Source organism: Akebia trifoliata, chromosome 8 (assembly GCF_017979445.1).
Source record: "Akebia trifoliata isolate Shusen 1 chromosome 8, ASM1797944v1, whole genome shotgun sequence".
NCBI lineage: Eukaryota > Viridiplantae > Streptophyta > Magnoliopsida > Ranunculales > Lardizabalaceae > Akebia > Akebia trifoliata.
The window spans coordinates 30,087,740-30,114,887 of record NC_141382.1 but is presented as its reverse complement, the minus strand read 5'-3'; the positions used below and the strand labels follow the sequence as shown (position 1 = coordinate 30,114,887).

The 27,148-nt window shown below is 32.8% G+C and overlaps 2 protein-coding genes across 2 annotated transcripts; one reads left to right on the top strand and one right to left on the bottom strand.

The window, feature by feature from the left end:
- The first annotated feature begins 7,160 nt into the window (after window positions 1-7,160).
- LOC147396492 (Serine/Threonine-kinase) lies at window positions 7,161-9,301 on the top strand. The gene is made up of 2 exons (XM_086451204.1): window positions 7,161-7,314; window positions 8,674-9,301. The coding sequence occupies exons 1-2, from the start codon at window positions 7,286-7,288 to the stop codon at window positions 9,155-9,157; spliced, it is 513 nt and encodes a 170-aa protein (XP_086307330.1). The 5' UTR covers window positions 7,161-7,285; the 3' UTR covers window positions 9,158-9,301.
- Window positions 9,302-19,695: 10,394 nt separating this feature from the next.
- Window positions 19,696-25,549, bottom strand: IQD13 (IQ-domain 13). Its single transcript, XM_086451074.1, has 6 exons — window positions 25,234-25,549; window positions 23,322-23,427; window positions 21,970-22,296; window positions 21,503-21,751; window positions 21,288-21,425; window positions 19,696-20,476 (listed from the first exon to the last, which is right to left on the bottom strand). Exons 2-6 carry the CDS (start codon window positions 23,397-23,399, stop codon window positions 19,817-19,819), a joined length of 1,452 nt encoding a protein of 483 aa, XP_086307200.1. The 5' UTR covers window positions 23,400-23,427; window positions 25,234-25,549; the 3' UTR covers window positions 19,696-19,816.
- Between the last annotated feature and the right edge of the window lie 1,599 nt (window positions 25,550-27,148).

Here is a 27,148-nt window from a genome sequence, read left to right as displayed (position 1 = left end):
GAACATGAATCGTTGAAATCAACGATTAGAATTATCAAAAACAACCTAGCTACAATCGTCATCGATCTTGACAATTCAATATGAATCTCTGAGATCAATGATTTGAATTGTTAATCTCAGAATTTGAGTTGGTTGCAGTTTAATAAGATGAGGAGACATTAAGGAAGAAAAGATTTTACTAACTGGAGTTGTTAAGATATCACCCTTCTTTTAAAAACACGTCCCTATCTTTGAATGTTAAGTAATTTTCCCTAATAAAATCCAACACTGCAACATTCTTTGATGGGCCAAATTCATACCCCACTTTGTATTAGGGTTTGGCTAAAATTGTGGGTTCATACATAAATATTCAACCAAATCAAATTCAATTTGGATTTGGGTTGGAACCTCGGCCTAGTGGATTTCATCTGAACCCAATTTCCAATTTTTGTAGAATACATACATACCACATGGTCTGCGGATTTGCCAACAAAATATTATAAATTTGCTAACTCTAATTACTAATAAAGTTTTGCGCAACAAAACTTTTCCACCATTTACCGTCATAGAGTGCAACCAAGTAATCTTATAATGTCGGGTTGGGATTGAAAAAGAAGCTGATAGGGATGCATATGCGAGGCTCTCCATCAAACAGATGGTTGAGATGCCAGGAATTCCCAAGAAAAAAACATCACTAGAAAAATAGTACTAATATCTAGAATATCAGTATTGATCCCTGGGAAATACGTATTTTTCCTCTTTATCTCATTTGTTTGCTTGAAGAATTGTGTTTTTGTGATAATTTGAGATACTCCTTAGATTTAATTGTTTACATGCCCCTATGACTCTATTGCCCCACCACCACCCAACGTAACCCCTTCGACATTACTGCCCCCCATCCCTAAAATTTTGGGCGATTTAGACATCCCTTCTAACAAATTTGGATATCTCAGACTTTTAAGTTGGTGACATTCTCAACCTCATTTTAAACTAGGAACCAAAAAATAACTTATTTTTTCCATCATATAAAACCATTCAACTTCAACAGAAAATTAATTTTATCTTTAATCCATCTTTTCGAGCATTGCCTTAATACCTCATACAATACCTTAGAATTTTCTATCAAAAATCTCATCATTGCTCTTTAGATATAAAGGTTGAAGTAAATAAATTTAATGCTTAAAATTTGGGTAAAATATTTATCTAAGAGATTGAGAATGATTGATTTTGGGAAGAGAAACAAAGAGATTTTGATTTCAAGTTAAAGTTGAGGGTAACGAGATCATTTTACCTTTGTCTATTGGAGAAGACCAAGGTCAACAGAACGTGTAGGCCTTTTGGAAATTTTTTGAGATACATTATGTTTTTGTGTCTTCTCACAAAGACTAATTTGAAATGACTTAAAATGCCCTTTTCTTCAAGCTCTAATCAAAAGTACTAGAATTTATTTTCCAAAATCAGCAATCTTCAAATTCTTCAACGTTAAGGGCAAAATCATGGTTCTACCCCTGACAGTGGGTTGAGGTAAGGGCAAAACAAGTAAGGAAATTTTGAGAGACTCCTATATCTATTTTTAATTAATAACAAACCCCCCCGACCCCTATATCTATTTTTAATTAATAACCCCCCCCCCCCCCCCCCCCTCTTCTCTCTCTCAATTTTTTGAAGATGGCATTACTTCTTGAGTGGACCCTCTCATAGGCTAATTGGAACATTTTCTTGAACTTCCAATAAAAAAATCTCCAAAATTTCTTTTTATTACCATTCATTTTCAAACTCTTCAACTATATCATTAACTATAATTTTCCCCCACTATAAGAAAATCTTAGTGTCACCCATTGACGTCATAGTAACAAAGTTCAGAATTGGTAAGTATTTAGTTGGTGTTCAATTTGAATAAATTGGAGAAGGTTTCATAAAATATGAGAAACATTTCGGAGATCATTACAATTAAAAAAATCAAAACTCATCATCTTCAACGTCTAAGAAAATCTCTATCTTATATTAATATCTGAATGCTAAAAAAAATAAAATTTTAAAGATAAAAGATAAAATCATTATCTTATTCCACGATTAATCAATGAATCATTGATAAACTAGTTGATTTATCAATTTATTTTACTAATATCTTTTGGAGACTTTTACGAATTTTAGGAAATATTTAGAGAGAGAATTTCGTGAAACATATTGGTGTGTGGGGTTCAGTAACGCGTCATGACAGTATTGTTCATTCTTTTGTGGGACCAATAAATGATGATTTTTTTTTTTTTTATTATTAAAAAAATTACAAAATGCGATGATAATGGGTAGTAGGGCATGCTGGTGTTGGTTCACACGTGTTAAACTTCAATTTTGATACTATGACCTAATGAGCATCTAAGTGGACAAAATCATTTCCATGGTCTACATCTAAAAAAGGAAAAGTTGGGGTAAGAAACCCTAATCTCTCTGTGCCTTTTGACTAGAATAATGGATATATTTTTTAAATTTAGGAGAAGAAATCTCTCCCGCATCTTTACTTTTCCTGAATTGTAAGTGTGATGACTTTCCCCAAATAAAGTATAAACTTCAACCTTAATACTATACTCATAATTCTTAACTTCTACTGAGAAATAGAATATTTTAGAAAAAAAACAACATTTTCCAAAGAAAATGAACTTTTTAACAAATATGGTCACTGGAAAATAAATTCAGGTATTTTAGAAAAAAACATTTTCTAGAGAAAATGAACTTTTTAACAAATATGGTCACTGGTAAATAAATTCAGATCTTTGATATTACACCTAAAAATATCAAAAAATGATTTGGTTTTTAGTTTTTAAGTGGAGATGCAATTTTTGTTCATTTTTCTACAAACTTTTATGAATATTCTATAAGATAATTAATTTTCTATGGATGTAATATATTGAAGTGCTGAATTTAACAAAATTTATGATGAGTTTTACCCCAATATAACTAAAAGAAGATGTCGGCAAACAAAATTTAATGCCGTTTGTGATGTATGTAGGACAATCAAGTACTAAACACATGCAAATTTTGTTTTGCGGCATTTTCAATTACCAAGCATAACCATATGTAATGTTGATTTGATATGCTTGCATCATCATTATCGTAGCCTTATTCCAAATATTTGAGGGAAACTAATCGAATCTATTCATTCAATTATGTCTGTAGTCACATTTTATTTTATTTTTTGATAATGGGGTGTTCAGACTTACGCTTGACTAGTGGATCCGGATGAACCAAGGCCAGAACCAAGACATATGGGACCCTCCACCGGCACGCGCAACACCGGACTACAGCCACCTATTATTTTAGTAAAGCGAGTTCATATCCATTTTTAGAAAATTTTATTTGTATTTTATTTCTAGAAAAAAAAAAAATTCCAATTGAGATTGTAGTCGACCTTTAGTGAACTTGCCCAAAGAATAATGACTGCAAACCAAGCCCGAGGTAGCACCGTATCCTTCATTGACTACGTCTACAATGGTGGAACAGAGAAATAGTATCTTAATTGACTAGTCTCTTTCAATTTATCACCAATAGGCGATGCTCCTACATTTTCTTGAATACACATATGAAATAATGATTATTTCAAGATATTTTTAGGCCCTCAATTTTTATCATTCTTAGATAATATTAAATTTTCATTCTACATATTTGATCTTGATTTTACTTATTTTAAAATCCTTAAACACTAACATCTTTATCTATAATTTTTATTTTGTGATAACTCCCTTTGCAGTCTCATCAACTAATATAACACCATCTGCAAATGACATGCACTGAGACAGCTCTTGAAAATGACAGTAAAAGTAATAATAAAATATAAATTTTTAATATTAAAATTGATTGCGAGTATCTTGAAGCAATATTCCATCTAATATCAAACTAATTATAGTGGTTTAATAGTTTTTAAGAGTATAAATCCAATCATTATGCCTTACTTTCTTTCTACCTGCTTTTGAAGTTGTGGACATTACTGCACCCACACAAAGGAATCTCATGACTCCACCCATGGGCAAATTATTTATTTAAATAGAAACACTAACCTTGTTGCCACCCACATACAAGATATTTTTCACACCCCTCCCATATTTCCCTATAGATGTGGTAATTAAGATTTCCTCAACTTGTTTCGATTGAAAATTTTCTTACACTAAGAAATTTTTTTTTAAGAACGTTTGCCCACGTCTGATTGCATATTTGAAAATGAGAGCTTTTTCTTATTCATTTCGGTGGATGTAATCGTCACAAATGAAAATCATTTGCCCAAGAAGTTGATTCAACAAATATTTTCTAACCTTAACAGAAAAATGGAAAATGATTTTTCCTAAATTGCACAATCTAACTTGTAGGGACTTAAAATTAATTGTCTAGGAAAATATTTTTTTTTTGCCTAAAAATTTATTAATGGCCTGTTTTTAGTTTGCCATTATTTTAATAATCATTTTTTAAGAACTGTCATCCATTAAAGATCACTTTTTTGGCACAAAAATGGTGGTCCAAACAAAACTTAAAACCCAATTTTCCTTTTTATACACCCGTTATTGATGAAATGACTATTCCATGATATTATACAATTTATTTTATTTTTTCAAGAATGGACTATAAAGGCTTTTTTTATTTAATATTTTATTGGTAAGTCTATTTTTAATGAGTTTAGTAACTCGGTGTTGGTGGGATTTGAACCCGATCTCTATTATTATTACCTAAAGACTTTACCAACTAAGCTAGCAAACACCTACCTATAAACATCTTTTTCGGCTTGAAAAAGAAAAATTAGTGATCCGAATAGATTGTAAGACCTTGCCTTTGTTTCTATATCCCATGTGATTATTGCTTCTTATTTTCATTTGGGACAATGACTGTGAGGGACTCCTTATTGAGAATATATACCAAATAGTCCCTTCATAAAGAATACGAATCATTTAAGTCTCCTTTAATAAAATATTAATTTATTAAAGATCTTTTGAACATATTTTAAAGAAAAATACTTGAAATACCCTTTTGACAACTTTACAAAGTGATTTGATTTAAAAATATACCAAGTCAAATAAAAAACTTGACCAATTTATTTGGTTATTAATATTTCTATGAAAAATAAAAAATGAATATTTTTCTTTATTAAAAGTTATTCATAAATTCAATATAATTTTATTTGACTCATTTAAGTTGACTTTCTAATTTTTGAGTTGAATCAATTTGATGACCATTGAAGTTGAGTTTAAAATTATGTTTTAATTATTTAAAATTATTTATATAGTTTAATAAATCTAATATATATATATATATATATATATATATATATATATATATATATATATATATTATATATATATATATATATATATATATATAGATCAAATCAATTTGATGATGATGATGATGACCATATTCATCTCCATCAACACCAACCTCTATGTGAATTAAAAATTACTAATTTTGGAAAGCGAAAATAAGAATTAGTTTTTTTTTTTTTTTTTTTCATTTAGATCAGTTTTTCATTGTTTTATAAGAGATGGCCGTAGTTAAGGGGAAAGTCAATATCTGAAAGCATAGGAGTACCTCAAATATTCTCAAATAAATATGTTTCTTTAAACTTAAAAAATCATTGAAAGGGTAATTACGATTTTTTCACTTCAAAAATCCATTTTAGACTAATACTTGATAAAATGGACATTAAAGAGTCCAGAATTTTTTATAAGGGATATTTTGGTACATATCTTCAAACAATTGGCCTTTGCGGTCATTATCCCTCTTTATGAATATTACAAAATAGAATAATGTTGGGGTGACCTCAAGATTGTACCTCATAAAAAACCTACATACTTCCACGTTCCGAAAGTGAGATATGAGGTACAATATTGAAGTCACTCCAACACAACTCTACAAAATAAAACGTTTAACAATATTTTTGAAACATCCATCAAGACAAATGGTTGATCCATTGCAACAATATATGTTATATTAATTCGAAAAGACTGACTGACCATGATTGTAAAATCCTACTTGAAGTGTGGTTTGATCATTCATTGTAGTGCTAAGATGCAGGCTTTTTGATGTACTTCACATGCAGTAATATTATTATTATTATTTTCATGGCATGCTAACAAAGATGAATAAATTAGACTAAACATGATTATAAGAGTGGAAGGGTCATTATAAATACTTTGGGGGCAAGGATTATATATTATACGGTCACACTTTTCTTAATTTTCTAAGATGTAAAAGATAAGGGCACTTTGGTAATTTCCTAAAAAGCAGCACTTTACTTTTCCTATGATAAAATATTTTCTAGAGAAAATGATTGCCCGTGTTTCTGAAAAATATTTGTTTTTTAGTCCTGAATATATGGGGGATAATGTTCCAAAAAATGATTTTCCTAAATATGAGTTTTACATTGCCACACCAACTTTTTCTGGAAAATACAAAATAATTGTTCGGAATTGGTTGACTCATAAAAATAATGAAATCCCCACCGTCAAATTATGAAACCAACTGTTGTGATTGATAAACACATACATATCAACATCCTAAGATACATCTCGAACATTGCATTTTCTTGAATTGATGATCAAGATTTCATATATGTTTTAATGATTCAATTGATCCCAATCCACTTGAAAGAAATAATATATCAGACACCAAAATTTATTTGCAACATAGAGGGGAAAAAAGAGACATTCGATAATGTTCTTCAATTACTTGCCCATTCTCATAATCAGTCCCTATGGAGTATGGAGACGAAGAAATTAAGAGAGCTTCTATTGTAACACCAACTTTTACCAAGAGCACCCCAATTCAATAACATTGAAAATTTCAAACATGTTGGGGTGCTCATAGTAAAAGTTGGTGTGGCAATAGAATCTCTTGAAAATTAAAAATGGGGTGCAAATTTTAAAAGAAAATAGAATGGTTATTGGCAATCTATACACCATACATAATTTCCTTGTTAATTTGGTGTGTTATAAAAAGATTTGATGTGGCAATATAGGTCTATAAATTTATTGAAATAATTACTTTTCAAAGAGAGCTTTTGATTTGAAATTCAATGTTTCAAATGTTCTCTCATTCTCAAAAATATGTTATGAAAATAAAAGGTGGGGAGGATCAACACTGCCAAAGCAAAAGTTTGAATGTTTGAATAAAGAAAGAAAAGAAAAGAAAAGAAACATCTTGCCACCCACTTACTTCAGCAATCAAACAAAAAAGGCTCCTTCCTCTCTTTCTCTCTCTCTATCCAAATGACCTCTCTCTCTTTCATTTTCTGCAGCTCTCTCATACTTCAGTTTTTTCCTTGTTCATGCAAGATCCCAAAAACCCAAACACAAGGTATGATTACTCTCTCTCTCTCTCTCTCTCTCTCAACTAGAATTTCCATACCAACTCATAAATGGTGGTGGTCGAGTTGATCCGAATTCACAAGTTCAGTTGGAAAACTCGGCCAAGTTTGTATTTAAGACTTCTTTAGGGTCTACTACTATTAATAGAGGGTTGAGATAGGAAGAAAATTTCTCAGGAATCAGTGTTTTTTAAGGGATACTTAAGGATGTTGGGCACAAAAATTTTCCTTTATTTATGTTTCTATATAAAAAAAATAATAGCAAAAAAAATTAAATTTTAAAATATTTATATTAATGAATTTTATTGATTCCTTTGAGTCAACTCGCTATTCATCAAATTGATTAGACTGGATGGACATGCGAGTTGGGTCTTAAAACATCACTATATTTAATGGTAAAATCAGCTTAAATTTTTAAAACTCCAACTCGAAAGATCTTAGACACACTTGACTCGGTGACTGCTGAGTATTAGATGTTGAAAATTCAGAGTTCTTCTAATGTTGAAATATATATATATATATATATATATATATATATATATATATTGTCTTACCATGAAATTAATACTCTGAATCAAGAAATTTTGAGGTTGAAATAATAATATAGAGTGCTACATTTATCAGTTATTGTTGGAATTTGTTAAAGTTAAAAGCTCTAGTGAGGCAACTTTAATTTGTTTGAACCCATGAGACATGTTCAACATACAGTATCAAGGAGGGATGTAAATCGAAAATATACTATTGATACTTGCTAAAATGATGATCAAAAGAATTCACTTAAATATATAGATAAAATAAAATTTAGGAGAAAGGACGATTTAATTTCAATGAAAATGTCTTTATGAAAGAAATTAATAAATTAGGTTCATGATTAACATCGTCCACAATCATATTTATTTCATGAATACCTTTCAAAAGAGTATTTTATTTAAAAGTTTTTCTTAACTGGTTATCATAAAGTGCTTCTATTAATACACCAAATTTTTTCTTATAATAACAAACCATTAATGTATATGTTGACGACCTCTAATTTTTAAAAGAATCGGTGTGTTGCAAGTAAAAGACTAAAATTAATGTGTCAATATAATCTCTATAAATTTAGCATAATTTATGAGAATAGTTATGACTTTAGAATATTTACAAAACGTTAGAATTAATCCGATCATGTAAATAAATTTATTACATAAATTAATAAAATTCTGATTTTCAAATTATGAGAACAAAACCCTTACTTTTTATGTGTTAAAAGACCATACATATTTTCATTTAACATGTGTAGGGGTGAACAAATACATTTTTCATACCATCAATCATATGGTGCTACATACTCATGCATTCTTGTATTGTAGGAAACCTTGGTATCAAAGAGCAATGGAGGCAGCAAATTTATGGAAACCCATATTAAAGCCCGCCACGACAGAAATTCAAACAAGTTCTAGCAGACCCAAGCTGAGGAAATGCTCCTCTCTAAGCGTCGCCACTTCATTCACTCGAGTTTGTCTTTGTGCACCAATTTCTTCTTATAACGAGGTATTTCGAACAGATCTCCCACCAAGAAGGAGCAATAGCTATCCAAGAGCCAAGTCAATAGTTGTGCCCCCAGAAAAATTTTCCCAATTCAGAATTAGTACAGAAAGCAGAAGAGTTTTTCGGGGCAAATCATTAACTGATGATGTTCTAATGAGGAGATTTGTGGTGGAAGAAGAAGCAATGATGCAAGTAAGAAGGCGAAATCAAATGGAAGTCATAAGGAGAAGGAATTCGATGAGAAGAAAGAAACTTGGGCCTAGCCCTCTTAGTAGAATGGTTATGGCAATCAAGGAAGAAGCATGATTGAAAAGCCTTAAATTTTCCATCTTTGGTTTTGTTTTGTATTGTTTTGTGTTATTTTGTTTTTCTTTATTTTTTTGGGTAATTGGTTTTACAATTAGAATATATTTTGGGCATTTTTCTCATTTTAGTTTCTCTTGGAATTGTGGAATGGTTAATTATGAGATCGATTTTATGAGAATTAATTTGATGCATATACCTTGAACTTAAGATTATTTATACAGTGAATTACTCAAGTCCAAATTAGAACAATACATAATCAATCCAACAATTTGAAAAAACCTATACCTTCTTTTAAACTACTATTTAATGGATTGAGAGCAGATCAACATCTATATTTTGTGATCCCAAAGTGTTAGCTCGTATTCATATACCAAGATGTTGCAATATATGCAATGAAAAGCAATCAAGACTATAAAGAAAACATGCGATTTCCACGATTCGACTGTGTCTACTTCCATGGATGAGAGATGAGAGTTTTAATTTCACTATTTTTGAGACTGATGACAATCCTAACTTATATAATTGTACCCATTTTCTTAATCTGAAAATTATTCCAAAATCCAAAATGTTATATTTCATTATTGTACATGTCTAATTTTTTAGAGTTGCATTGCACACCAACTTTTGCTAATGCCACTCCAATTTCTATGTAAATCACCAAAGAATTGCACATAATTGGGGTGGCAATAGCAAAAGTTGGTGTGGCAATAGCAGCTCTCTATTTTTTTTTTTTTGTTTTTAAACATACAAGATCATCAAGATTCGACTTCTAAACACAATAGAATACGTGAAGATAACCCACAATGAAGTGTTAGGCGGCCAATGGATAAAACACCCTACACAAGAGTGTAGGGATTTCGACCATGGTTAAGCTAAATGTAGTACCCTTCTTGTTAAGACAGTTTGGCCCATCAAATCATTCCTCTCACACTCATTTGTAGAGACAAAAATATTGATTAAGGATTCTACTCAGTGTGTAAACAATGTAAGGTTTATGGTTTAAACCTCACTACTACGTGGGTTTGGGAGTTGCCACCATATATTCAAAGAGTTTAAAGTGTGAATGGCACCATAAAAGCAATTTTGAAAATCATTTTTTCAAGGAGTTGGTGACTCAAATCTAGTCTTAGAGGTTTGTTTGTTAGCGGGGAAGATGTTAGGCACCTCATCTTTCTCACCCAGTTGGTGGCTACCATGGTATTGGTCATAAGTGAAAACTAAGATTTTAATTTTTTTGAAGATTTTTTTAAGTCATAAAAGTGAGAATTATGAAGGTATGGATGCATGAAGACATGAGTGTTAGTGTGTGTGGATGTTATGAAATATACCACTAATGGGGATGTTTTTGTTTAATTTGAGTTGAGAGTGCTAATCCATAAGGATAACACTCTTTTTGACTTTCGCATTTTTTTAATGAAAATGAGGATGCACTCAAAGTAAACAGTTTTTTTGTTGGTGAAATTCCAAGAGACTTTTCATTAGTTTTTCTAAGGAACTTATCATGGACTCAGAAGGAGAGATTACCTCACATAAGGATTTCTTTCTAACCACCCTTGCCATTTAATGATGTTTACACTACATGGTGCATGTAAAGTTCACAATGAACTTATAGATGGTAAGGATTCTCCTATAAAGGGATTAACTCTCAACCCATACTAACCATTAGATAAGGTTGGAATGAGATTAACTACATGATGATGGTGATAAGGTAAACATAATATTAAAAGAAATTTGCTATGGACATACCGAAGGTAAGGATTCTCCCACAAAGGGGTTAACTCTCAACCCATACATAACGTACAAAAAGCTTAAAAGAAGAGTCAGGAAGGTAAATGAGGGATTGGGGGAAATGCAATCAAAACAAGTAAACTATTATATTCATCACCTTGGTTTGCTTCTTCTTCTTTCTTCTTGGATTTTCAAGGTTTGGCTTCAAGACTGTCTGAGAATGGATTTTGATAGAGTTTTGGGGTCTTTGAAACTCTCAAAAAGAGAATTGGAAAGAATTTTGAGAAGATAGAAGGCATCCTCCTTTTTGTCTTGGAAAGGTCCTCTATTTATAAGCATTTGTGAGACCCTTAAAAATATAAAGGTCCAAGCTCTATAAGTTCAACTTAATTCCAATCAAACCTCAAAGAATGACATTATTTACCCTTAATCAAAGAGTCATTGATGGTCATTTTTACCCTTCTGAGTCTTGTCGACCATGATGACTAAATAATAGAAATGTAAACACTCACAATGTTCTAGAAATTTTTTTTTAGGGACAAAGGTGTCCAAACTCTTTGAAGATGGTCAAACTCCAATGAAAACAAAAGTAGTGTCATATAATTTGTCTAAGCCTCTAAGGGTAAAGGGTCTCAAGTTTCAACAAACTTCAAGATAGGAAGGTGATTGCTCCTAAGTAATAGAGAGTTCTCTTTAAGAGGGAAAAAGGTCTTGGTCCTTTGAACTTGATCAATTTGCAAAAAATTCTTGAAGGATAGCCTTGAATTATGTATAAGATGATGACCTCTAAAGTCAATTACCTTATATTGAATCTCAACAAACTAAAGATATAAAGGTAATTCTCTTTTGAGAGGATCAATAGCCAAAGTTTTAGGATTTACACATTTACACAAAAATCAAGTATGAGAGTTTATGAAGGATTATAAGGGGCATAATTGTAAAATTTCCTTAAAAAAATCTGGAGTACTAGACAAATTCCAAACATAATAGCCTAACTTTCTTGACCTTAATTGATGTAAGGGCTAAGCCAAAATGCAAAGGACTTTGGGTAGCTAAAGGTCCAAACCCAAAATAACTTAGGTCATGGGTTACCCACGACCTAAAGGAAAACATTCCTAAGTCGTGGGTGACCCATGACCAAGAATTGTTTTAAGCTTGAAAATGTAGGCCTAAGTAAATGGGTAACCCTAAGGTGGGCCCTACTTGGTCAAATTGGAGGCCTTTGAGCTAAACCCGATCATGTTGGATTTTAAAGAGCTCTCGAGCTTGGTGCGAGAAAATTAGGGTGTCTACACATTGTACTTGAGTATCTCATAGATAAAATTGAACTCGATCTATGATATTTGCAAGTACATAACTTGATTGAGTCAATTTAAAAGAATGAGTTAACATCAAGTTCAGCCAGTACTCAAGTAGCTATTGATGCAATTAATATAACATCAATTATTAGACTACATAGGTACTATTGAACAATTAAAAAGAAGACAAAAATGATCTAATTCATAACTACCTACCTTAATCTATATAAAAAAAAATATATATATATCTTCATCAAAAGGATCATAGTTGGATAACTTTAGCTGTTCAATTAATGTGCGGTGTGAGAGAAATCGACGTCTTTTTAAAGAATCGTGTTCAAATGACCAACAACTGTTGGAAATTATCAACTCAAGTAATAAAGATGTGTTTTCGGAAGAAGGAAAGGTCTTGCATGGTAGCTCGATACAAGTGTTCCAACAAATTGGTTGTCAAGCTCAACTTCAAGTTCATGTTCAAAATGATCTTTGTTGGGTTCCTCTGAGTTAGAATGAAATAAAATTTAATAATGATGGTTCCCTATCTAGTCAAGGAGGTCGAATGGGTTTCATCGCTAGAGATCATTGGGATCAAGTGAAATTTATGGACAAAAGTCCTTCCTCTTCCAATGATATAGCTACTATCAAATTGGAGTCGATCTTAGTGGGTTTGAAAATTGTTAGGTTGCTGGTAGTTAAAAGGGTGTTGTTGTCATCATATTCAAATATGTTGTTTAATGATTGAATTGTGAAATTATCCCTTCTTGAAAATGTAGTTATGTGATTTTCGAGTTTGAATATCGACATTACATGGATTTGGACTTACCACAATTCTTTTTTAAATAAAAAGGTATTATTGGTCACTCGAAAAGTATTTTTGAAAAAAAGATAATATTTGGGCTTCATAATGACTCTCATTAACGGATAACAACGTTGGTCTACTTAAGATCTAGGTTAGAGTTTTATTAGAGATTGGAGGAGGTGATAGGCACCCATTTCTCTCTCCACCTTAGTTGGTAACCTTTGAAATATGATTATTTTTTAAAAAAATAAAAAAATTGAGTAGACGACAATTTTGTGCTCTCAAAGGTAAGGGACTTTGATGTTGGTCTAGATCATAAGGATCATGTCATTGAAAAGGTATCCTATCCATGTCTTACCTTAAGAATACAACTTTTGAAAAGTTTTGTTTCTTGTGGTTATGGGCCCACTCTAATAGAATGAGGGGGACCCAATGACCTATGACCTTTTGAGTGGTGGTTGCAAAAAGTGTTTGAGGTTTAAAACATTTTTCTTTTGAAAGTGTCTTCTACCCCTACACTTTCCACCGAGTCGAAGCCCAATCTATCCGAGGTATGAGAGGGTGAACATTACATCCTAGGGTCTTTTAAACTAAAATTAAAGAAAAAGAGAGAGAGAGAGAGAGAGAGAGAGAGAGAGAGAGAGGAGTAGAAAGGGGAGAAAAGGGCATATAAATATACCACATCTTAATCTAACCCACCTTGAAGCTTTGACTTTCTTTTTCTTCTTATTTCTTCATCTTCTTTTTCTTTTTCTTCTTCTTGAGTCCTTGATTAAGTGTGTTAAATTAATTTTTTTAAAGAGAAAAGAAAGAGATGAAAGATGAGGTGAGTCATGATTTGATTAGAAATTTTAAGTTTCAAGGGAAGGGCTTTTGAGCATAGGAAAGGTGGGGTTTATAGGTGTTGAGAGTTGCTTTTAGGGTTCGAATGGTCAAGGTTAGAAGATGGGGGAAAATATCATGAGATTTCGGCATGTAATGTTTGGAATTTGATAATTGAGAAGGGGCAATTATGGTAAAGAAGTTAAGTGATTTGCTTTTGACCCATACCCATGGATAAGATCCAAATTAGTTGGTTAGGCAACTCATATTTAGGTGTGGGTGTTTGATTGAAAGTATTATTAATATGAGGGTTAGGTAAGTAGATTTTGGGAAAGTGAGTATGGTGATGACATGTGGCAAAATGTATGGAGGTGTGTGGTTTATATGAGTTGATTAAGGAGAATAAGTGTGGGGATGGCTTGTGACGAAAATTTGGAGAAAATGATGACGTTTGATAATGACATGTGGTGTGGGTTGAGGTATGGGTTATGTAACTTTTGAAGGGATGGGGTTAGATAGATTGAATTTGGAAAGTTGATTGTCATGGTGACAAGTATCCACTTTTGTGGGCATGGGCTTTTTGAAGGCTTGTGAACCTTGACCTTGGTCAATGGATCTTGATTAGGTTTTAAATTTAAGATAATAGACATGAGTATGGTATTGGGCTTGAGTAGGGGTTTGGTTTAAAAGGGTCTTTGTAGGTTGGGCTTTGGTTATGGTCTAGGTTAGGAAATGAATTGGAATTGGCTTAGATTAAGGTAAGACATAGGTTACAATTTATTTAGGGTAGGGTTTAAAAGGGGTTTGGAATGGCTTAGGAATAATGGATTCAAGATGGGCTTGGACATGGGCTTAGGACTTGATTTTAGGTTTCGATTAAAATGATGATAGCTTGAGAGGATGATTGAATTTAGAAGCTAGATAGGCTTTGTTGTGGGTCAATAGGACTATGGAAAGCCTTAGAGCCTTTAATTGGAACAAAAAGATTGAGTTTTGGATAGTTTGAGCCCTTAGGCCCATTGATGTTTTTTTTTATATTGAAAATACACTTTTGTGGACCCTTTTCAAGTGAGGATCATTCAAATTGCGGTGTCTATAGGAAGCATTTGTAGGTGTTGAGATTTATAAATTCCATCATGAATGACTTCAAGTCATTTAAAATGGAATTTGCTTGACGTGAAGTACATGTTGTGACATATTTCCTTACAAAAGGAAGAAGTCCTTTGCAATGGTTAAGGTATTTTCTTGAGTCCTCTAATATCCCTTATGATTTATTGTTGATTGTTCTGAAGGATATTTCTGGGATGTACGAAAGATTTTAGCCACTTTCATGCAATAATGTGGAGCCCTTTATAGCCCCAACTTACCAATAAAAAATAAAAAATAAGCTTTACCAAGCATTTTCAACTCTATGTCTTTGTGTGTGCACACTTGTGAAATTTAGTTCTTACACTTTGTTGGCCTATTATAACTTGATCGTCAGTCTTTGTACGAACATCACACTAGTGTACCAACTTGCCAGAGAATAGTATCGTGCTCTAACCATCTCATCAAAACAAAGTTCATAACCAAACTATTTTGCTTGAGAAGAAGATTGAGATTTACCTATGTTATATGAGGTCAATCTCGTTACTTCCTGACATATATCTCGAGAAGTGGGTAAACAAAAAGATTGCACACGCTTGTGACTTAAAGTTAGGTGTTTGGTGATTAATAATATCAAGCAAACCTAAATTAAAGACATTTGACCCAACACAAGGTATGTGAAAATTGCACTCTTAAGAATCACATCCCACAATATCACGATTTTAAATCTCGTCCAATACATCTCGATATCGTCCACCAACGAGACAGATAGACAAGCCAAAAACGTATGGGACAGGATTTAAAACCATGGTTCATTTTTCTCATTGTTGAACGAGACAACTCGACCGTATCGAAAAACTCATTTGAGACAACCTGATCTTGTTCATGGACAAAACGCGACGTTAAGATTTTTAAAATTATGCACATATATATATATATAGAGAGAGAGAGAGAGAGAGAGAGAGAGAGTCTCATTCGGCACCCAACCATTTACCCAACAATTTGCCCAACATGTTTTGTCCTACATGGGTTAGAAGTTTTGGAATAGGCTGACTCTTGGTGAGGATGATATCTATGGTGAGGAAATCATCCTCACCAAAAATCAGCCCATTCTAAAACTTTTAACCTCATCACAAATGGTTTACAAAAAATGGACGGTCCACGATTTTTCAACTTGTAAACATAAGATTAGAAGTTTTGGAATGGGTTGATTTTTGGTGAGGATGATCTTCTAACCGTAGAGATCATCCTCACCAAAAATCTGCCCATTCCAAGACTTCTAACCCATGTAGGACAATACATGTTGGGCAAATGGTTGGGTGTTGAACATTTCCCATAAATATAAATATAATAAAACTGGACTATAGGGCTCACTTTACTATAATTTTGTGGGAGATAAATCTCTCATCAAGCTATAGTTTTGTAGAGTCCATCATACTTACTTTATTATCTTTCATTTTCACCCATTTAACATTATTATTTACTTCTCCTTTTTATTTCCAATAATATCCTCGTAATTTTATTATATTTCCTCTTTTACCCCTTATCCCTCTATCTTTACTATCTTTCCTCTTTTCCCTTTTAATACATTTTATTGTCTTCCTTATCTCCCCATTTTTTAATAAAATCTCTCTAACTTTATTATTTTTTCTCTTTTTACCCCTTAAGCCCAAAGATTATGCCTGTAACTAAACTTTAGTTTATACAAGGAAGCATAATTGTAGGGCCTACTTTGTTATAATTTTATGGGGATAAACATTTTACTTAGCTACATTTTTGTGGGGTTTACCTAACTCACTTTATTGCATTTCTTCTCCACTTCCTTCAACTTATTTTCTTTTCTCCCCCCTCTTCCCTTTAATTTTTTCAATAATATCCCGTTAGTTTTAATATCTTTCATCTTGTACCCCCTTTTCAATTCAATAATACCCCTCTAACTTTACTCACTTTCCTTTCTTATCCTTTTAACCCATTTTATTATCTTTCCTCATCTCCCCCTTTCTTAATGACACCTCTTTTAGGGGTTCACATGATTCGGATTTTGACAAAATTGGAACTAAACTAAATATGATCGGTTCTACAAATTTATAAACGAACAAATCCAATTACCCTATAAAATCGAACCAATCCAAACCAACCTTGGTTCAAATTGGTTCTCGGTTCTCATACTTATTATTTTCAATAGCAAAATTAAAATGGTTAAAACTTAAAACTAAACAAAATTAATATTAAACAAAACATCACGCATAACACATAATACGTATAAACGAAACATCAACATACTTATTATTTCAACATAAACAAAACATCACGTATAACACATTAAAAATAAAAATCATGAAAAAATTAGAAAATAAAAATCATTTAACACTTACCTTGTAAGGGATGATTGAAGATCAAAGTCATTCTTAAAATCAAAGGATTTTATATATATATATATGGGTCGCGTTATTACGACCCCCATTACGACCCCCTTTGCGACACACCTTTTTGTCTTATATGGGCAAAAATGTTAGGAATGGGCTGATTTTTTGTGAGGATGATCTCTGTGATGAGGGGATCATCCTGGCAAAAAATCATCCCATTCCAAAATTTCTAACCCCATCAAAATTGATTTACAAAAATTGGACGGTCTATAATTTTTCAACAAAACTAGGACAGTCTAGAAGTTTTGGAATGGGATGATTTTTTGCCAGGATGATCTCCTCACCATAGAGATCATCCTCACAAAAAATCAGCCCATTCCAAACATTTTTGCCCATATAAGACAAAAAGGTGTGTCGCAAAGGGGGTCGTAATGGGGGTCGTAATAACGTGACCCTATATATATATATATATATATATATATATATATATATATGGTCAGTTCTCGGATTGGCTCGATTCTATTATACCCCTAATTCGGAACCGAACCAAATCAATTAGATTTTTTGTTTACAATCCGCACCCGAACAAAACCATGTTCAATCCGAACCAATCCAATTCAAAAGGCTCGGATTGGTTCAGTTCTCAGATTTACCCAATCCAATGTGCACCCTTAACCTCTTCAACTTTATTATTTTTCAAATTTTACCCTCCTTAACTTAAAAGGGATGTCCGTGGGCACGGAGAACTCTACTGTATTTAAATTGTGAAAATTACTAAAAAATATATATCTTTTTATAAATATTATCAAAACCGAATTAAGTCGCTGGATTATCCAACGTTTTGGTAACTCGTAGGACTATCTAGTGTTTTAATGTGTTAAAATTCATTACTTTACCAAAAATGCCCTTGGAATAATTAAAACTCTAGACTGTCCAGCATTTTGACAATTGCTTAAACGGGTAATTATAAAAGCACCCCACGAATTACTAAGGGCAACCCACATTATAGTCGATTTTTTTTGTCTTATATGACTAAAAAGTTTCATAATCAGCTGATTTTTTGTGAAGATGATCTCTATGATGAGGAGTTCATCCTCACCAAAAATCAGTCAATTACGAAATCCTAACCCCATTAAAACAAGTTTAAGAACTGTAAATCGTCCATTTGTTTGTAAACCAGTTTTGATGGGGTTCAGAATTTTGGAAAGAGCTGATTTTTTGTGAGGAGGAGATTATCCTCACCAAAAATCAGCTTATTCCGAAAATTTTAACCCATATAAGACAAAACAATTTGACTATAGCGTGGGTTGCCCTTATTAATTTGTGGAGTGCTTTTATAATTACATTTAAAACGCTAGACTCTCCGGCAACTTAATTTGTTTTTGGTAATTTTTGAATAAATAGATTTTTTTTTTCTTTTTTGTAAATATTAAAATGAGTTGTGCTATAATAACATTGAAATGTACATACACGGTGGACATTTCGGATTTGTGTTAGATCTCGATGAAAACATCTATTTGACACACATCCACGTCAAAATTATCTCGCACGATGTATTGTTTAATGTTATTTCAGCATTATCACATTAAAATATTTAACTCTCTTTTAATAATTTTCCCTTTTATGTATATAAATGGAATCGTTTGTGCTTTTCCCTTCTATCCAGTAAATTTGAATTCCGAATTAATGTTAGACTCATACCATTTTATGTCACTCATGAGTAACATAATGATCAAAATTTATAAATGCCCATCAGACTTCGATTTTGAAGACCTATGCTCTAAGCCAAAGCAGCTCTAACCAGCCATCAAGAACACGGTTCCACTTGTATTTTAAAAATTTTGAGTTATATTTAACATTTTAAAATACAAGATAAATATAATTCTAAATTTAGTCTTACAGTGACCTCAATCTGAAACCTCATATAGCACTTCTTGATGTGAAAGTGGATAGGAAACATAGATGTGAAAGTGTCTATAGACACTTTCACATCAAGAAGTGCAATATGAGGTTACAGCCTGAGGTTACTTCAGCATTATTCTTCTAAATTTTGAAATATTTAGTACATATTCATTGCCTTGACTAGATTTTTTTCTTGTTTTTGAAAGATACCTCGACTAGATATGTGTGTCGTAGAGGTGTCAATGGGTACCGGTTTAATTGAACCAAAAATAAATATAGTTTTAGGTCACTAATAATCCTTGGAATTGATTAGAGTAGCGTCTCTTGTAATCAAACTGATTGAGAACCAAAATCAATAGGAATTGACAAAAATTGAGAACCAAAACCATTTAAAGAGAATTTTTTTTGATGGTTCCGAATCCTATAGGAACCGAATCGTCAGAACTGACCCTAGTCTGTGGTAACATTGCCCTAGGGACAATATTTCTGTGCAAGATTTTTAATTTATTTTTTTTGGTTTTTTATATGAAAATTCAATTGTCCTTCAAAATCACCACTTTCTATTGTTTTCTTATTACATATATAAGCACAAGTAATTCAAGATTTCAAATTTGATATTTCAAGCAAACCACACCACCCAAAATAAAAATAAAAAAAATCACACAAATCTATTAAAGGGCTTTCTTCCAACTCCAGCTGGCAAAGAAGTTGTCGAATCCACACTCAAATTACCAATAGAATGCACAGGTTGGTGCTTCCTGAAATTCCTTTGAGAGCTTGTAGAATCCTTACTTGAGAACAAGGAAGCCTTGTTCCACCTTAGAGATCCAATGCTCCCAGTCAGAGGAAACGAAAGCCGTCTCTTCTGTTCCGGAGTTGGTGTTGTCGCTAAGGATCCTTCCTTTTGATTGTTATAAGCTCTAGCCTTCGCTTTAGCCGAAGCAGTAGGCACCATGTAATTTGGGACCGAAAATGGTGGGCAGCTTGTGAGGCTATCGTCATCCCTTAATGTCACATCGAATGAGAATTCATTGTCCTTGTTAGTCCTCGATTTTTTATGATGCATTGCTGATTTAGAAGATTTTGGTGTAGATGAATAATTATTGTTGTATCCAAGCCTTGGTGGTGGTTGCTTAGAACTGCTTGATTGAGGTCGTGAGACGGGTTCTATAACTGGCTGCTTATTGGGAGATGTTAGATTGTTCGTCGAATGGTGTTCGGGAAGTTGTCGTTCGATCCATGTCCACCACCAAGGGAACCCCCCTGATCGGATTTCCATTAGAGCAGACTCAGCTGATGTTGGAGAAGATTTCACCCACTGAAGAGACAAAAGTAAAAAATACGTTACAAATTACACGGTAAGATGACATTAACATGCATGTCCCATGTACTTGAGTTCAGATAATTCGGTGCAAGGGGCATCATGACAATGCATCAAATGTACATGCATGATGCTAGTGCATCATAATTGAAGCCTTATCACAAAAAAATTGAGATCATCCAAATGAATCATATTTTTCCATTCGATTATTATATATGAAGTCATGTCTAATATCAATACTATGGTGCTTATATGTCTGATTTCACTGCTTCAATCAATGTTCTTACACATTCCTTCTAACTAGGTCAATAATTCAGTCAATGATTGTTTTACATACATTCTATTGCCACACCAACTTCTACTAAGAGCACCCCAATTCATGTGATGTCAAATAAGAAATTAGTACACATCTTGGGGTGCTCTTAGTAAAAATTGGGGTGGCAATAGAAGCTCTCATGTTTTAAAGGGAATGCCATAATATTGTAGAGGTAAGATGTTAACGATAAAATTGTAGCAGCGACTTGCACATGGAGTGCCACCACATTTATAGATGGTGATGACTATATCTATGCATATGATCATACTTAGTGGTGATCCCAATGTAAAGATGTACCAACGATGCTCAAACATTGGATCTAGATCATGAATCATACCCCGAGTTACATCCATGATATTTGATAAATTACTACTATCTCAAGATGTCAACAGTCCCATATCTTATTATTTCTCATAAATAAATGAAGAACGTAAAAAAGCCCAAAAAAAAAACACTTGGGAGATAATAATTTTGTAAAGATGGTGAAGTTACCTGGTGGGAATTAGCATATGTTAATGCCCTCTCTCTTCTGATAATACCCTCCACCCTCCTTTGCATCCTTGCCTTTATTTCTTCTTTTGTGAGCAAACTATCATCCCATTCTCCTTCTTCTTCCTGCCCTATTTGAGACTATACCAATTTCTTTTAATATAAAATACTTCTATTTATTAATCTTTAAAAAAAAAATTGATCCTAAAAAGACTTACTGGTTGAGTAGTAAAGGTCCACCCTCCAAAACTACTATCTAGTTCCTTTTCATTGTTGTGTAGATGATTCTGGTGGTGCATAGCTTGGTTTTCCAACATCTTCATCCTTCGTGATTGTATTTGAGATTGAACCTTCACCAAGAGTTGCATATATCTCATGGCATTCATTGTTTGACGCTTCACACTTTGCCCTCGAACCACTCCTTGAAGTCTCACTAGACCCTTCAAAGCTCTAAAGCTCCTCCTTGCCTGCATCAACATACCCCAAATAACCCCATTGAGCCATCCCTCTGTTCCAAGGAAAATTTGTTAACTATTCCCACAAATTTACGTACCAAATCAAACAAAGGGGGGTCACAATTCTCAAAATTATCACCCGTTTTTGTCTCAAGTTCACAATTGTTCAAAAAAAGAAACAAGAAACCACATTACAACTTATATGTATCCAAAAGCTGAAATTTATATACCATATAGCCTCTATATACTGTTTGGATCTTCAAGGCTGAAAGGTGATGGTTCTTCAAAGTAGGAGTTGGACTTGGAGTTGTAGTTGATGTTAGGTTCGAGTTGTTCTCTTTCTGGCGATGAACAACCGTGGAAGGCGAGGAAGGCAGTCTCCGTTGATCAGAAGACACGGTTTGTGTCTTATGGTGCGCCCTCTCAGCATCCTCCAATATTTTTTCAATACTGCTTGGTTCCCTGTGAATGGGGATAAAAGAAGTGTTCTCTCCATGCCTTAGCTTCCCTAATCCCCACTTCTTTTTCTTGGCATTTTTCTTCTCCGACTGCTGCTCCTGTGTACGCAAGCATCATCGAGTGATTGTTAAGTTTCTATGTAAACAATGCCACAATTCTCGAGGCTCAATTATCAGTTTAGCTTATCCCCACTCATATTAGCAATGGGTTAATTAATAACTAGAGTACTAGATGTGACGAGAGTTACAATTAAAAGAGATTGGGAAAATTACTAAAAGAGGGTTAAATATTTTAATATTTATAAAAAAGAATCTATTTTTTCAAAAATTACCAAAAACGAATTATGTCTCTGGACAGTCCAGCGAATGTTTTAGTAACTCGCTGGACTGTCCAGCATTTTAATGTGTTTTTAATACAATGCTTTACCAAAAATGCCCTTCTAATGATTAAAATGCTGGACTGTCCAGTGTTTTAACACCCAGCAATTTAGCCTTCATTTAAAACGCAGGACAGTTCAACGAGTTAACTAAAACGCTGGACTATCCAGCAACTTAATTCATTTTTGGTAATTTTTAAAAATATAGATTCTTTTTTTGTAAATATTAAAATATTTAACCCTCTTTTAGTAATTTTTCCAAAGAGATTTTTTGCTCACAGAAAAGTCAATCCGGGATTTCAGAAATCCCGGATGACCAATCACACAAGGCCTAACAAGGGTAGTTTTGTACATTGGGAGACGGACTCGTGTGATTGCTCAATCCTATTTTTGGGACTCTATGAAATCCCATATTGACTTTTCTGTGAGCAGCTAAGGTCTTGCATGTGAGCTAGTTGTAGGGTTATCACAGCGTAAATATTGTAAAGTTTTATGCAGAACGGCAAAGTTTTGAACGATTTCTTAAGGAAAATCGTGAGACAGTAAAACTTTGAAGTAATATGCAGACAATAAAGAGTAACCCAAGCAGCGACAATAATTTATATCGATTTGTAGAGGGTTAACCAAGTACCCGATACCAGTGAATATTTCTTTTACCGAGATTTGGGATTTACAGATGCCTAGATGGATATCAAATGAACAAGTGTATAGTTCATGGAATTAACATAATATAACATTAACACTTACATTGACTAGCTTCTCTTTGGGGTGGTTAGGTGAGAAAGCCCTCTTTATTGCAGAAAACCAACTCCCTTTCTTCCCCATGCTCCTAGCATTACTATTTTCTTTCACACTAGAAATGAAGAGCACAGAATCAACTTTTACTGATATAATTTACAAGCAATAATTTAAAAACAGAAATGATGATTGGATAAAAAAATTTGTCAATTTTTTTAATATTTATCAAATAAATTAAATATCTATATATACCTTCTTCAACAACTACATACCTTCACTTACTTTTGTAAAAAGATAACACAACCAGCTCGAACTGATTCTATTACAAAATCTAGTTGGCCCAATAGTTTAGTTCAGTTTTTAAAACACTGTCATTGATTATAAGAACTGATTTCTAGGGTCCGATGATGTTGGAAACAAAGATAAATACATGTCTCCTAGGTTCATTACTAATCCCTAGGGAATCTCGGTGTATATTTTCCTATCTTAGCCATTCGTTGGACACTGAAACTAGAATTTTCCTAAAATAAATTCACTAAAACTTGTAGTGATCCCATGAATCTTTCTCTAGTCCTTGGTAAATCAGCACCCTCAAACCAACCTCATAGCTGATTCATAGCAATTGGATTTGTGGTTTTTTAATTATTGGTAGTTGAATGAGAAAATTATTTGCTCAAAGGTGGTTTGTGGGCAAATATTTTCCCACATCGGCCACAAATGGTTTTATCAGAGCAAACATGCGCAATTAAATGGGGAACTTGCATTTCCCCTTTTTTCACTTGCAATCATACAGACCCTATATCAATGGTAACAAATTTCGGAAGTTTGGATTCGGAAACTATTCTTTGGAGGTTAAATTTGGTTAATTCAGATAAGTTCTTGAAAATTTCGAGGATTATACAAATGTTGTGTTTAGAATTCTTCCCAAAACTCATCATCTTCAACCTACCTTAAAATCCTATGTTGTTTTTGAGATTTGAATGTTGAGGATGAAAAGTAAAAAAATTATCTTATTCCATGGATAATCGAAAAGTTTTTGATTAATTCATTTATTCTTGGATTTAACTGGCTAAACCCTTATTAGAAGAATTTTTCAAATTTTCGGAAAAATTCAGAGAATTTTGTGATTATGCTGGCAATATCCTATTCTTTGAAATTAATTATTTCACAAAACAGCAACTCAATCTCTCTCTCCCTCTCTCTAAAACGCACACTTTTATCAATGAAAAATGAGAAGTTTTGAACAAAATAAAAAATTATGAAGCAAGAGAAGGAGACCCATAAATCTTACCTTCTTCTGCTTCAGATTATAGAAGGCCATTTCTCACAATTTAGAGTTATTTACTATGAGATGTCAGAAGAAGAAAAGAGGGAAACAGACACAGAGTAGAAATTTATTAAGAAAATAACTACTTGTTTTCTTCCAAAATCAACAATTTTTCAAAAAAAAAGACAAAAAAAAAACTTAATTTGAATAATTTATGATCATTTTTCTCCACAAAAACAAGAATAGATAGTTACCCATCAGAATTTTAAAAAAAGTAAAATTTGATGAAAGGATCACTACCTTGGCTGATCTTCCATGCTTGTTTTCTTTCAAAATCAACAGCTTTTTAACAAAAAAACAAAAACAAAAAAGAAGAAGAAGAAAGAAGTTGACTTTAAGAATTTATGATTATTCTTCTCCACAAAAACAAGAATAGCTGGGTGGGTTACCAATAAGAACTAAAAACAAAAAGAGACAAAATTTGATTAAAGGATTACAACCTTGGTTGATCTTCTTAGCTTGTTTTCTTTCAAAATCATTTATTTTTCAAAAAAAAAAAAAATTAGTTAATTTTTCGAATTTATGATTATTTTTCTCCACAAAAACAACCCATAAGAATTCAAAAAGGAAAAAATTTGATGAAAGGATTAGTACCTTGGCCGATCTTCCAAGCTTCCAACCCTTTCACAAAGCTGTTCCTCATCTAAAAGGAGAGGAAGGAGAGACACAGTCTTCCTATATACCAAATGCTGTTTTATTTTTCCTTCTTTACTTTATTAAGTCTCTTTTCTTCTTTATTGGCAACTTTGAATTGGGTTCTTCTTTCTTTCTTTCTTTTTTTTCTCTCTCTGTTGCCTTTTTTTTTTTCTTATATGAATTTATAAATATTCATTTTCTTTTGGTTTGATGATGAAGAAGTTGGCCACTTTCTCACTCCATTACCTCTCCAACTGACTTTACTTGAGTAGAAAGCCAAATTGGACAGCAAGACCACTAAAAAATTGGTTAGGTCATTGTCTTTTGAGTAAAATATCATTATTATATGTTAGGAGGAGAATGATCTTAAAATCAAAGCTATAACTACTATGTTGAGAAAACTGCTAGTACAGTCTTTCTCACATTGATGTGTGTGGAGGTGGGGTCATGGTATTCATATGGAACCATGTGATCTCAGCCATTGATTCACATGCCAATTTCTTAAAATAACAGTGTGGGTATGTCAATCATGATGCCTCACTGGTGCAAAATGTATTTACATTTTAGGGAAAATTATTTAAGAGACCACATCTTTCTAAATGTACCCTAACTTTCATCTCAATCATGGAGATCCATGATTAAAAACGTTTTGATTGAATTGAATCATTCAAATTTTTGAGATTGAAAATTTGAATTGTCGTTCAAACATTGAGATCGAAGATTTATGATTATCAACTTTGATAATTTAAAAAGGTCGATCTTGATGATTGGATCAAAGGTTGATCTCGGCGATTTTATTTGTCAATCTCAGCCTCAATTGAAAGGGGTGAGGGGGGCATAAAGAAAGAAACGGTTCAATAATTGGAGTACCAAGTTGCCACAACAAGTTAGGGGGCATTTAGAGAAAAATCACTCTGTCAAAGTTCATTAACCATGAAATTTTTTACTAATAAGTAAGGAGTCACCACATCTCATTGGATTCAAAAGTGTGAATGGTCATCCAAAATAGATTTTTCTTTCAACGATTCTTTTCAAAGAACAAGTGATTTTCATGGTCTTTAAAAAAAAAAAAAAAACTAACTGGGTAAGTGATTCAATTAAAGAATGAAGAAGGTATTGAACACCCCATTCTCCACACCTTCCAGTGGTTACCTTTTGAACTTTGTCGTTTTTGAGAATTTTTGAAGTGGTAGAAGCAAATAAATTAATTAATGCGGTTACTCACCTTCCGGAGCATATGGGTATAATCATTCTTAGGGGCAGAGCTAGGATTTTCTTGTAGGTGGGGTAGGTAGAGATGGCAATGGATCGTGGGTGGGTCAAATGAAGCTATTTCCATATCCTTATCTTACTCTATATCCGGTTATCCATATCCAATTTTTTACCCAATTATGCTAAGGATATTCATATCCAACTATTTATCCACTTTTTTAAGGATATCTGTATCCGACTTGTACCCAAATTTGAAACGGATATCCAAATCGTATATGTATACCTCATTGTGAAGATGATGGAGAAACCTTAATTTGGGGTTACACAAATATTTTATTTTAAATTTACCGTATTAAACTTTGATAAATGGATATTCAGGTTGGATATTATTCATATCTGACCCTAAAAATATTCGGATAAAAATAATTGCGAATAAGTTTACGTGAATTCTTAATTGTATAAAAAATTTGTACCCATGCTCGAATAACTCAGGTAGGACGAGTCAGGTAAGCGGATATGGATATATCACACAAGTGGGCACTTCAAATATTCACCAAAATGTGGGGGGAAGGGGCAAAAGGTTGAAACGGCAAGGGGTGTAGGGGAAACATGGTAAAAGAGCATTTTATCAGCTTGAAAATACGGGATTATATCACATAAT